At 33.8% G+C, this 13,647-nt stretch overlaps 1 protein-coding gene across 4 annotated transcripts in view; it reads left to right on the forward strand.

Annotated features, from left to right (window-relative positions):
* The window catches only part of LOC149774006 (E3 ubiquitin-protein ligase TRIM45-like), a 142,908-nt gene that overhangs the window by 51,731 nt on the left and 77,530 nt on the right, over positions 1-13,647 (forward strand). For 2 of the 4 annotated variants that reach the window (XM_089945887.1, XM_089945886.1), the window contains exons 6-7: positions 681-704; positions 7,450-7,473. The exons of 1 other annotated variant lie outside the window; for it this stretch is intronic. In XM_089945887.1, the coding sequence (XP_089802013.1) occupies positions 681-704; positions 7,450-7,473 (48 nt within the window). The remainder of the gene's footprint in view (positions 1-680; positions 705-7,449; positions 7,474-13,647) is intronic. One more of the 4 variants, XM_089945888.1, reaches the window with a different exon arrangement.

Consider the following 13,647-nt stretch of genomic DNA (forward strand, 5'->3'; position numbering starts at 1 on the left):
TTAGTTTTACCACCCACTACATTTTTTTCATTGAAGTAGCACAGGTTGGTTATTTGTATTATATATTTGCTTTTTATTTGGTATGTTCAGTTTTCATTTTTATGTAACTGATTAAAAAAATACAGTCAATGGTAGTATTTATTATATAATAGCCGCATGGAGAACTCCCCCTGTATTTGGTAATTATGAATCGAGTGAACTTGAAGACATTAGGCATATAAAAAATCACTAAAGGGTCTTGTCAAAGAGGTAAGCAACGTTGAGTATCTTACCGCGACCGTTTCAGGATGGAACTCAGTAGTTCCTAATAAATGTACCTTTAAGTTAGGGAATATTGACCGGTCATGTAGAACACCCGCTGCTTTTTTGTTATCCATAACAAAATCTGCTTAAATTTGGAAAAGCAAATAAAATGTAACAACGCATTATTATTACAACTATTCTTTTATACAGATTGGTGTTTTGTGTTTTTATATATTGTATATTATTTTAATGCGACATCATTCACAGTAGAACTATGGGGGCATGCATAACTCATGAGAATAATATATTGAAATAATGGTTTACATTGTATATATATTTGCGAATATAGTCATGCCTATATATCCTCTATTTTGAGACAAGAAAGCAAAGTTTGTTTCACATTTGTAATGCAATATATATTATTATTATTATTTCAGGAAGAAAGAAATAAGAAAGAACGAGTAAGTTTTAATAAGTTATCTTTCAAACTACAAAAGGGTTCGTCCAATCAGGCCGTCGTACCATCTATAGGCGTGTACATTTATCGGAAATGTTTGTCGAATTGAACGCATCTTCTAGCACGAAATACAAAGTAACCAGTTCATTTCTCATGCAGTTTATAATATTTATTTAGACAAAAATGACAATACCTGCATTACATAACATATTAGGCTACGCTTATGATCTGCTTCAGGGCATAGCGTCTGCTTGAGTCAAATAACACTTTAAAGGTTTTTCTAGTTCAACTTCTTCTCGGGAATTTGCATGTATCGCTTTCGGCAGGAAACAAGGTAATTTTTATTAGATGTACAATGGAGATAGCGCATTTTTAATATACGTATAAATCGACACTTGTATTGAACAATACATGCTAATGTTTGTTTCAAGATTTGCTCATTATCATAATGGAATGTCCACACAGCCGTGGATTTTCTCGGGCTTCCCCCATTTTCTTCCACCACCAAATATACTGCCCGTTATGTATATCCTTTGTCGTTAAACCGATTACAGCAATAACCTTATATCCCGTGAATGTATTGAATCTCTGGGAAATATTATTACAAGTATTCGATAGATCTTGATACCGATTTCTATTTTCCAGATATGCGTATCTGGTATATCTGATCGACCTGATACTGACATTTCATTCATATGAGAACACAAATTAAGAAAAAAAAAACAAGCCTTTCAAAATTATTATTTATTACTTCACACAATACGTACACAATTTATATTAAAGTAAATACTGAATATGATTTGATTCTAAAAGCTGAGTGGTGTGGCAATATTATTGCTTGTCAAAAAATTGGATTGTGGAAATGCCAAAATCGTTTTGATTGAATTAAGAAAGACCTTATAAGTCTTGTAATTGCCGATTATCTTCCTGCCGATAATAATCTTTATTTGTAGGAAGAATGTCATGACATTTTGACTCGTTTTTAAACATTATGCTTCCAATAATATCGTAGGTGTTTTTGTGATGGGGCTTAATGCCATTTTTCAGCACACGATAGGCAATACATGGCAGCCAGTATTAATGGTGGATGAAGAACCCGGAAAAAACCCAGAAAGCACAACCGACCCACGAGAAGCTACTGGCATGCTTTCTCACATACCTACATTGACTGGATTTGAGACTCTAACCCACGCAGACAGAGGTGAGATGGCAGTGATTCCTAACGGAGAACGCTTTAGACCACTCGGCCACTCGAGGCCCCTCCAATAATGTACCAAATGGCTTGTGACACTATAATGCTAAATATGATGAATGTTCGCATTAATTGTATTCCCGTTCAAATGGCAGATGCTGACAAACGTTATTGATAAAAACAATTCTGTGGCCCTAAAGAAAAGAAACCAGAACAAGGACATAGTTATACATATGAGCCTCTTTCATTATCTCCTAATGTACATTAGCTGCCAAACAATTGCTTCATATCGTAAATGACTGCAAGGTCTTATCAAATCGTCAATCATTTAGGGTCAGATCCGAATATATTTTACAACGCCAATCTATGTCGGTGTGCAAAACGTATGTATATCGTCTCTATATATATTCTATATCGACCAATTTACCGATATGAATGACTATTTCTTTGCCACCTGTTTTGTACAAACTAGTTAATGAGGGCTACATATTCGATTTATACATGGTACAAAACAAAATTTGGTGAAAGGAAGTGTTTTGAGAGTGTGAAAGAAAGGTGCCGATAGATAGAGAGTGTAGAGAGATGAGAGAATGTGATTGCATGAGACAGAGAGGGATAAAGCATATGTCGAACCATATAATTACTGTTAATAACAAATTGCTAATTAGACATTGTAGAATTACGTAGGATATGCTGAGTCAGTCATTATATATTTAATCAATTATTTTCCTTTAGAGTCAATTGTTGTTTTGTATGCGTGTAAAAAGCCGTCAATAGTAGTATCGTGCTGGCAGCTATTTCAGTTGAAAGTGAAATTGATATGCCGTATTTATTTTCCTTTAAATAGCTATATGTTGTATGTGTCCATTAAAATATGTATATATCACTGTCATAACTTTTACATGTAAGATAATTTGGTTAATATTAGGGATAATAAAGTGACTAGGTACGCAAATTGTCTAAGCAAGCAAGAGTAACTGTGATACATTCCATTTTCATCGAACAAGGTGGCTTTTCTGACCATGCCTTGAATTTTGTTACAACTGCCTGAGTCCTGATCGAATGTTGTGTCGCGTTCCATTACAAACTTCAACTGTCAAGTATAATGGTTTCTGTCTCTGTCACGATTGATGTAACTTTGCATAGCATATTCACCTGAAACCACTTCTCTAAAATGTTATTGTCAACGTCAAGTATAATTTCTTCGGGATCAATACTGTAAATTTCCTATAATATCCTAGTAACTGCTTATGGTGATAACTCCTTTGGCCAGATGGACTAAATCGGCATTGTTCAACAGATACTTTGTACACCATGGAATTTTACATTTATATATTCTCAAGGTTCTCATTTAAGTTTTTAAAAGTTTCATGGTTTGGTGTCGTGTTTTTCGAATTGTACATCCGGTATAATGTAGTTAGTTTTCAAAGATTAATATAATTATATGCGAATGGTTATCAATGCTAGCATTCGGTTGTGTACCAGTATTTGTAAGATTCAGGTACTTTCGTTTCAGAGACAACTTAAAAAGATATATATATATATATATATATATATATATATATATATATATATATATATATATATATAGTGTTTATTCATTCTTACGGTTGGAAAATTGCAAAACAGTTATAAAAGCTTTGTGGGTTTGTTGTGATGCATATATCTGACCTGCACTGATCATGTTAGTTGGTGATACAATGCTATCGTTATAATGATTCCATTCTAAATTAGATTTATTAGACACACATAAACTGATCAAACAATGTAAAAATAAATGTATATAAATAATGTTCAGTTTTCGCTAGCATTAAACATAATTAATTGCTTTTAGCCAACATAGTTATATAATGTTTATGGACGGTCAAGAGGAATATATATATATATATATATATATATATATATATATATATATATATATATATATTATCTGCTAGCAAAACAATATTTCATCTATACTTGTGTTTCACGGTATAATTAACATAGAAGCGTACACATCTGTTGCAGAAAAGCACAGATCACAAGAGAAATAAAAAGGTTATTACCATTTCCGAAACAACCTCGACGCAAAATTTCAGAACAGGATCATAATATTGCAACTATTACATATTACAGTCTGTTCAGTTAAAAAATGTTGCATTCCTGATGAGTTTCATTTTCTTAAACAATTTACAGTTTATATCAATCGTATCTAAAACGTTTTGAAACAATAAATGCACAGGATTTACATATTAGTTATGACATCATGTAAAGTAAATACAGCATCTGTAGTTGATTGATTTAATGGAAAACCAAAGTGTCGGCTGTTCTGCGTACCTTTTGGCCGATAAATCATTTGTATGGTAATTGTGCAAGACTTAATACGAGCTAAACTTTATATAATAGTGTATATTGTTTCCTACCTCGTTTCTATGGAATACCTACAATAGTTTCAAATAGTATTTTTTAGTTTCGTTGAAAATTATTGACACTACATGAACAACTATTTCAATAATTGGACAATTAATATATTGTGTCCCACACTATTTTAATTTCATCTGTGTAACCTGTCATAATTCTGAGGGAACATAAAAACCCATCTCCTCAATCTATTTTCCAAAGTTTCAGTCTACTAAATTTTTCCAGGTTTCGGCTACACGGTGCAAAGTGAATTGTTTATGAATTCGCTCATTTTATATTTTTCACAATGTTTGCCCTTTTTACACAAACGTCTATATTAAAAGTCAATAATTCGTGCGACTCCTGCAATAATTCTAATACAACACCAGTTCATATAACGCAAGTCGGGAAAGTATGTTGTTTCCGAACTAATAGTTAAATCAATCATGATTGTTAGTTAAACGGAGACGTTGAAAGAGCACACTGTGGATATTTAAGCATCCTAACTGATACACAAAAACATTGCAATATATATACCTCATCCTTTCGCCTGAGCTAAAGCTACCCCTTCCATTGGAGTATGTATAGATCGTGGACTGATCATTTAGCAACTGCTTGGATTTATGACATAGTCGAAGACATCATTCAAATTAACAAATATGCTATTTACTCACATGACTTTATAGACTCATGTAAACCTAGTCTGCTATCGTGTCTTTGACGACATGGCACATTTAGACTGAATTTGTCCATACATGCATCCCATTAATTTCCAAATGTCACTTATTTGCTCTTACATCTGAAACTAGGATCACAAATATTTGTGATGATTAATCCTGAATGTATCGAAATGGAAATATATATTTATCTAACTAAATGTAATTGGTATTATGTGTATGTAGCAAGAGAGAGAGAGAGAGAGAGAGAGAGAGAGTGTGTGTGTGTGAGAGAGAGAGAGAGAGAGAGAGAGACTACCCCTACGACCAGATGGTTATCAAAATAATTGCGCCGCATACATAAAAAAATGCATCTGCTTGATGTGTGCAGCCTCTTGATGCCATCTCAGAAAAATGAAGATATGTATCCGCTTAGGATACTAGAACTAAACTGAACTAGCTTAAGTCCCCTGTATTTATATTAAAATTTATATTACTTAAAAGCTGAAGAAAGTTCTAGAAGTTACACAGCACTGAATCGATATTTAATGTTCTGGAAAATTAATAAATTTCAAAGCATCTCTGTCCTTGTCACAAATGTTTGTGGGGAATAATAGCCATTTCCTATAATTTTGAAGCGTAACCAAATAGGGAATAACAATTACTACCCAGGAACAAAAATGAAATGGTGTATACCATATAATGTCTATCAATCTCCCTATCTATATATCTATCTACCTATCTATCTATCTGTCTATCTATCTATCTATCTCTCTCTCTCTCTCTCTCTCTCTCTCTCTCTCTCTCTCTATATATATATATATATATATATATATATATATATATATCTTTATATCTCTCTATCGTAATCGCTTGCTCATTTTGGTTCATTTCCGTGACCAGTACCTATCAAATAGGAAGTAAGTGAAAAGGGATGTTGTGTCCGTCTGATAGAATGATCTTTTCTTTGACAATGCAATATAAATGTTAAAGGACGGAAGGACTATCGAGGAATCGGTATTGTATCGCAGGCATCATTCCTGTACAGCATGCCACAATTATTTCGCTTGCAGAAAAAATGGACATTGTATGTAGACCTCTACAGCTATTTGTCAGCTAGAAAAGGTTTTACTTAATTCTAATGAGTTTTTAAACCACACTGCTCAGATATGCAGTTGCATAAAATTGTTAATATACAATTCGTCATTGTTAGTATATTCACGGTGCTAAAAAGGGACTTGACAACACTTAATGAACGAATGACAAAATGTGTGCACTCTGACGTTTATTTTACTTAGTCTATCGTAATAATCATCTTCCTAATTTTTGTTACAACTTACTGAGTGTTATACCTATGCTCTCAGTTTATTGTATCTGACCCAAGTCGTGCCTTACAAGAACGAAAGAGAAACGTGCAACATTGCAACATATGCTGAAATTAGCGTTGTCTAAGACATAGATAAAAATGGATGCTTATTCGTATGAAATACTCTTTCTATAAGATGAACTGTTTTAAAAAATGCAACCAATTCTAGTTCCCTTTCCTACCTTTAAAATATCAAACGAGCATCATCTGTTCGAAATTGTATTAAGTGTAAATGTGCACATAATTATTTAGAACCGTATTATTCCCATATATTTTTGAACTTATTCCTTCAAACCTTCCATTGTGAAAACAGTGAAGTGAGCTGATATGATTGTATTGGTCAGATGAAATGTATATGTCAAGAATGCTCACACGATCACATACACATATACACATTTTGATCTTATTTTCTGTAATAACTACAAATATATTTTCTATATTCAGTAATGGATTCAAACAGCCTGTAGAGTTGTGTGATTCAATGCTTGATCAATAAATGAATTTTGTGCTTTCTTCAACATTACGTCAACCTAGTGTAAAGAATGAATGTACCTATATTAGGAATTAGATTCAACTTTTAATGCCACCAGAATAAAATCGTCAATTTTACGAATTTAGTTATTTAATTACTGGATAATAAATCTTGGATTAGAAAACCAAACTGAAAGTTCATCATATAGACGATCATCAATTAAAACGTTATACTTGTCTGAGAACTACGTTTTCTGCTATCAGAAAATGTGGCCGGTGTCTTGATAATATTATGTACACTGATTTACGGCGTTAACAAGACCATCCCCTAATTATGCAAAGTCCATATTTGCTTATGACCTTTCTCCTATTCTATTAGTTGGTGTAATCAGCAGCACATTGTACTTTGTACCTAAACAGTTTTAAGTACTGGATGACGGACCCCATGGCAGCTTGTTACTATCTATCTTTTGATGATGAATAAGGCAGAAAAATTAAATTTCAGAGATTTAAATACGAGAGAACCCTTATATCAGATTCATTCAAGCGACACACGTTTTAGCATAATCTGTTCACTGTATTTGCATCTGCACATGCATGCATGCGTGTCTGCTCTATTATTATGGAGCAAATAAGCGAGCTCTGCTTCGCCTTTTTTAATCTCTGATGTATTATATTATTTCAGGAAGAACGAGTGAAGAAAGAAATAGTAAGTATACTTCTAGCTTAGTATGATTACTAAGACACGTACGATTTGGAAAAATAATTATTCGTCAACATTATTTCATTGTCTTCAAGCCTTGCCCCGTTCATATTTTTTATATCCAAAGTAAAAGTAGTAGCATCTTTATGTCAAATGCAAATTTTAGGGACTAATGAATTATACATTGTCTTAAAGTTCGTGAATCAAAACATTACGGCATGGAAAAATAAAAGGGGGATAATTCATGATGCTCAATGCAGTTGCCGAAAGTAGTACTCTCCCGTATCTAACAAAGTATCTCGTCAAAAATGTTGGTCAGTCAATATTTAAGCAGACTTGTAAATAGTTCATAGTCTCTTTTATTGACATTTTTAAACCATTAGACTCGAAACACCATTCAACATGTTAGGAATGTTTAAAGAAGAGGGTTATCGGGAACAAAATTCACGGCAATGTATAACTGTATTGTATATATATATCCACGATGATGGGCGGTATACAAAATTAATTATTCAACTATAGGAAATATATTTTGATTATTAGTCCTCTGATTTTGAATACATCTACTAATAACTTGATTACCAAATTAAGAGGGAAATGTTGTGTAGAAAATATGGGAAGGAATATAAAAATATAAAAATGGCGATCTTCATTCAAAACCTGCATTTGAAATCGGGACAATATCCCGTTTACATTCATGACTTTAAAACTTAGCATAAAAAATCTGATGAATGTACTCGAATGACCGTTCAAAAATGTATTAAGTACTTGACACAATGAACCAGGATGGTCAATCATAAAATATACCAAGATAAATCTGTAAACTGGACCCGGATGACCGATTCAAATGTATTAAGTACCAAATAATTTGGGCCAGAATGAAAGATAATACATACTCAGCAAAAGCTCGCAAACTATTAGGCAAAAGTAAAACGAAAAGGAACACAACAATGCCTCACCCAACAAGTCTTGAATCACTGTCATAAAAATAATATTCACTAAAGGATACAAATGGCGATCTTCATTCAAAACCTGCATTTGAAAAATAAAATACAACTAACAAAATGCATGAATCTTTTCAACAGGCCCGTTATACATTCCAACCACGTTTTTCCATTGTGCTCAATACTTACTCTGGAAAACATTTTTGCACCTATGAATTGTATGTATATAACAATATATCACATACATATATGACATCTCGTATCTAATAGTTTTGTTGAGGAACATTTACATACAGTAGATTTTGAATAAATATAGATCATATACATCATATTTCTTTATTACGCAGAGATCATGCAAATATTTAACCTTTTAAAACAAATGTAGAATTTCAGTCAGAAAATAATCCTGTTTCACAGGTAACTATAACCATTTCCTGAAGTTTGTTTTGCAATTCAAGGAAAGCCAGATGTAGCTAATGTGTATAAAGATGTGAAGTTTTAATCACCATTGATTATACCATTATGTAGATTACATCATAAAAAACTTTTTTGAATCTTAGATTTACTTAATGGTTTAGAAGCATCATTTGTATTAATAAACAAATTGAAGTTTCCTCCACTTATGCCTGGAACACATACGATGATAAAGACGTCGGCCATAGTTTGATATTGTTATTTGGAAATGGTTTTCTGGCTGATGTTTGCATTTTGGATGATTTTTTATTGTGGAATTAAGGTGATCAGTAGCAGCGGTTATGAGTGGGAGGTGTCAACCGAAAAAGTACGCGAACTCACATGGGTAAAAACACGAAGCAAAGAAATACATGGAACCGTTGAAATTACCAACCGACAGTAACATAAACTATATATGACACATCGCATGCTTTCTTATTTGTTATAAAATGTAAATACGTGTATTTGATATGAGCAACATGGGGAGATTTAATCTACCTAAGTCTTCAATAACTTGTTTAACATATGTTTGACTAATTTGATCAATTTTATGGTTTTTGATATCACGGTATGTGTAATTTTCTTGACTTTTAATTCTTACATCATCTGTGGCATTTGTTAAACCGAAGTATCTTCTCAACGCACGATAGATCCTCCCACCACAGCTACAAACAAATGTGTTTTTCCTTAAATGCCAACTCCACAATCCAGACAAGGTTTTGGGCCGGTACTTCCACTTTGAACACTCTTTAAAGGTGTAGACGACTCCATCTTAAGCCACTTGAAGCTGTTGTATGTTTGTTTGTTCAGTATACAAGTAGTAAAAGTCTAGAAAGATGAAAGACTAAATAAAGAAATAATATTGCGTATATTTATAAAAGGTACTCATATGGCATGGGATAATGGGGCGAAGATAGAGTACTGCAACAAAATGATCAAGATCTATGCGGGAACAAAATCATATTACCAAAATTAAAAATTATATTTAAAATCATCAAAATTATATCAGATTAGTATAAGTAAAACAACATGAGTTTAATGCGATTGAGCCATAGCACATAACCAAAATCAGATTCTGACAGATTAACCAGAGATAAGAAACAAGTACCATTTAAACTACAGTTGCATGATTTTATCAGAATGGTGTATAACTAATTCATTAACTATTTAGCGTCTCATGTTTGTCCAAAATTTAAGATTGATGGATATGAAATATTTATTGATTCGACAATGGATGACTAACGAGGATCTGCTATCATTGATGATCATTTTGATGACATCAATTAAATCTGCAACATCAGTAAATATGACCCTTTATTGGTCTGACTATTTCACGGGGTTAACTCTGAGTCAGATGAATCAACATTTGATCTGTTTCTTCAGCCGTATGGGGTTCCTTATCAATATGAATCATTATAACAAAATATGAAACAAATTTTGGCAAAATATAACAAAGACAACGATTATTTACTCGTTAAGTATTTGCAGCGTCGTCCGCTGTGGCTCGTATAGCCCAACAACAAAAGTAATTGGCGCCACACTCCCAAATCATTTTCGGATGATCTATCAGATTATTGTGCTGAGTGTGGCTATGCTGGTCTTTGGAAAACAAAATATAATTCCTCTGACATGAAGTATGTTGAAAATATTTCTGGTTTTCAGGCCACTTGTCTTGGATTTTGCGATTGTCATCTGTATTTTGAACGATTATGGCACCCGACACACGAAATTGCACGAGTTAAATAAACGGATCATTACAAAATATCAATCACTGTAGATTTGCCGAGATTTAATCATTCGAGTTTTCAGCGAGTATCCATTCTGTCATATCAGGATTGGTTAACAAAAGACGATAAATATATATGCAGAACAATTATTAAGTTCACCCAGTGTTCATCATCTGATAATGGTCGTCGTTTTACAGGATTATTCATGGATCCCACCAAATTATATTTTGTTGTTTAGGATATAGTGGCGCGAGGTGTACTGTTGTCACGGATAATTGCAGTCATGCAATATGGAAACAACGTGGGTACACTATTTACGTAATATAAGATAATTCTCCTCATTATATTAATTTGGGTTCATTATAGCTCGCGTACTCATCAATAAACATATTATCGATGATCAACATATTTCCAAATGACGCTTTTAGATTCGCTTCCAGACCCTTTGATATTAACCGTTGTAGTAAGGAACTTGTAAAACCATGTATCTATGGCGACACCAGTTGTGTCTCTCTCGGAGATACTAGCGGCTGCGCCGCCAAAATGGGTTCATGGCGAAAAAATACAAACGTATGATGATTCCTCGGACGTTGAAACACCCGATATGTACTATGGCAACGTTAATTTATCACATATTGCAGCATCGCAGTCAATAAAATTATACAATCATGAGATATATTCATGAACCCTCGTAAGAATGGGTGAGAATTATATTCCGATAATAATTATCTGCGAATCTATTTGTGCAGTATCCAAAGATGGTTGATTAATGTTTATTGATTGGTTATTAACACAATCTAATACAACTGCCATGTTTTTTAAATCATGGACAGCATTCACCGTTTACATCTGAATCACCACACGGATGGTTAAGCAACTACGAAAAGGTTTTGTACGATCATATATCAAAGGACGAACACCTAAAACAAATGAAAACGAGATAACATTCAATGTGGAAATATGAGTGTTGTAATTCTAGATACCCCAGATTTCTAGAACACATGTTGCCTTAATGATCCAATAGTTGTATCCAGGAAACACATCCGTAATTCGCTTCAGCCTAAATTATTTGAGCTTCGCAAGGAACAGTTCCAACTCTGCAAGTTCCGCTATATTATCGACCAACATATACAAGCCGGCAAAATATGCGTATTGACATACCGGTCGCAAACACCGGCCGTGTCAACCAAAAACAAGACGTCGTTCTTAATGATATCGTGAATGTTCGCGTAGAGGCTGTACAACATATAATGTAGTTAAAAAATATCGTGCTGGAATCTGAGATATGCAATAACAAATCCGTGCTAAGGGTCTGTTGAATCTATTCGTGGACAAGTATTAGATCTAACCAACCTGGACATTGTATGTGATACTAGACTCCACGCGGGATCAGTTGTTCTTGATTCATCACCTTAAAGTTCGCCAGGTTCAAACAAATACCTGACTGTGTCTTTACTGTCCAACACTGGCTGTTGTAGCTGCTCTGGTGACATTTGTCGTGGTATATGTTGTTTCGCAATTGCATCAATGGAGATGTTCATTTGATTCCACTCTTGACCTCGTTGTTTAACACGGCCTCCAAACTAAGTAGATCCGCAGTACACTGGCGACAACTGTCTTTAATTTGCAGCAATTCAAGGGCATATTTATGTCTAAAGAGTTGGAGTGCAAGTGTTCGATTAAGTCGTTCAATGATTGCCTGATTGCCATGTATCGCCATGTGTCATACTGGCGCCATAACATTGCATTGGTTATTGCGTTTGTTAAATTTCCAGACTGAAACGTCATAAAAGCTCCTCACTGATAAATAATAGTATTATGCATATTTATGTAATTAAAAAAAATTCAAGTCTAGAGAGAGAGCATATTTGTTAAATTCAATACACATACTTATAAGACGGCGAATATTCAATAGCATGAAGTGCCAATACTGTAGCAAGCACGAACAGAACAGGATGCAAATAATGATCATTATCGAAAACCGAAATATACAGGTGCGATAGAGGACGTGTTTTGAGAGTGTGAGAGACAGATGCAGAGAGAGACAGGGTGAAAGAATAAGTGGCTTGATTGTGAAATAATCATACGCAGATAGAGAGAGAGAACCTGTTTAGAACCACGCAATTACATTTTGTAACAATTCAGTAATGATACTGTGTAAGAAGACGTAGAAATACCAAATTAATCGCATGATATAAATTCTTACATATCGACTAAGACATCTAAACATTTATTGCATTTATTTATTTTCTCTGCATGCTAAAATATGTTTATCACTGAGCCAAACCTATTAATAAAACGCACCCACACGGCATCTAAGTCTGACAGTTTTTCATTTCCAGATTAATTTACTCGTCTTTAATGACGCGTTTTCCTTCTCCTCATGTTGTACAATATGTTATTCTTTGCGTATCATGAGTTTATAATTGGCTGCACTATGTATTACCCACATCCTCATCCCCACGCACAATAAAACCTAGTTGTGATACTGAAAGAATCCATATTTCTTTTCCATCCGTTTTACAAGCCAAAAAATACAGACCTTTTGATCAATGTAATTCGTTATCATGTAACCAATAAACGCACTCTCATTATCCGTGTGTTTGCGTGACTCTCTGTTTCTCATATACGAACACACACCTACACACAACATACATACTCAAAATGATCTCGTTGTGCTTGCATGTAAGGAAAGAGTTCAAAAGAGCTGCCCTCAGTGATCTGTGATAGCAAAAATTGCCGTGAATCCTAAACATATTTACCAAAACAGACATTGGTATTATGTAATGTCATATTCATTACGAGTCTGAAGCTGTACTTACTGATTTGAAGCCGCTGCAAGCCCGTTTAGGTTGCATTTATACTGGTTATTTGATCGTCTAGCTCGATGTGTATCAATGAATATGCATTTTTCAGTCTTTTGAAACAGTATATTGTTAGCTGTCGCTCAGTGATGGCATTTGCACCAATGACATTTCTTAGTTAATAACAAACTTCACACACACTTTATATATACATATATATATATAAAGAGAGAGAATGAGAGGGATACGGAT

The sequence above is a fragment of the Sinohyriopsis cumingii genome, unplaced genomic scaffold, assembly GCF_028554795.1.
Source record: "Sinohyriopsis cumingii isolate HCF-2022 unplaced genomic scaffold, ASM2855479v2 utg000452l, whole genome shotgun sequence".
Lineage (NCBI taxonomy): Eukaryota > Metazoa > Mollusca > Bivalvia > Unionida > Unionidae > Sinohyriopsis > Sinohyriopsis cumingii.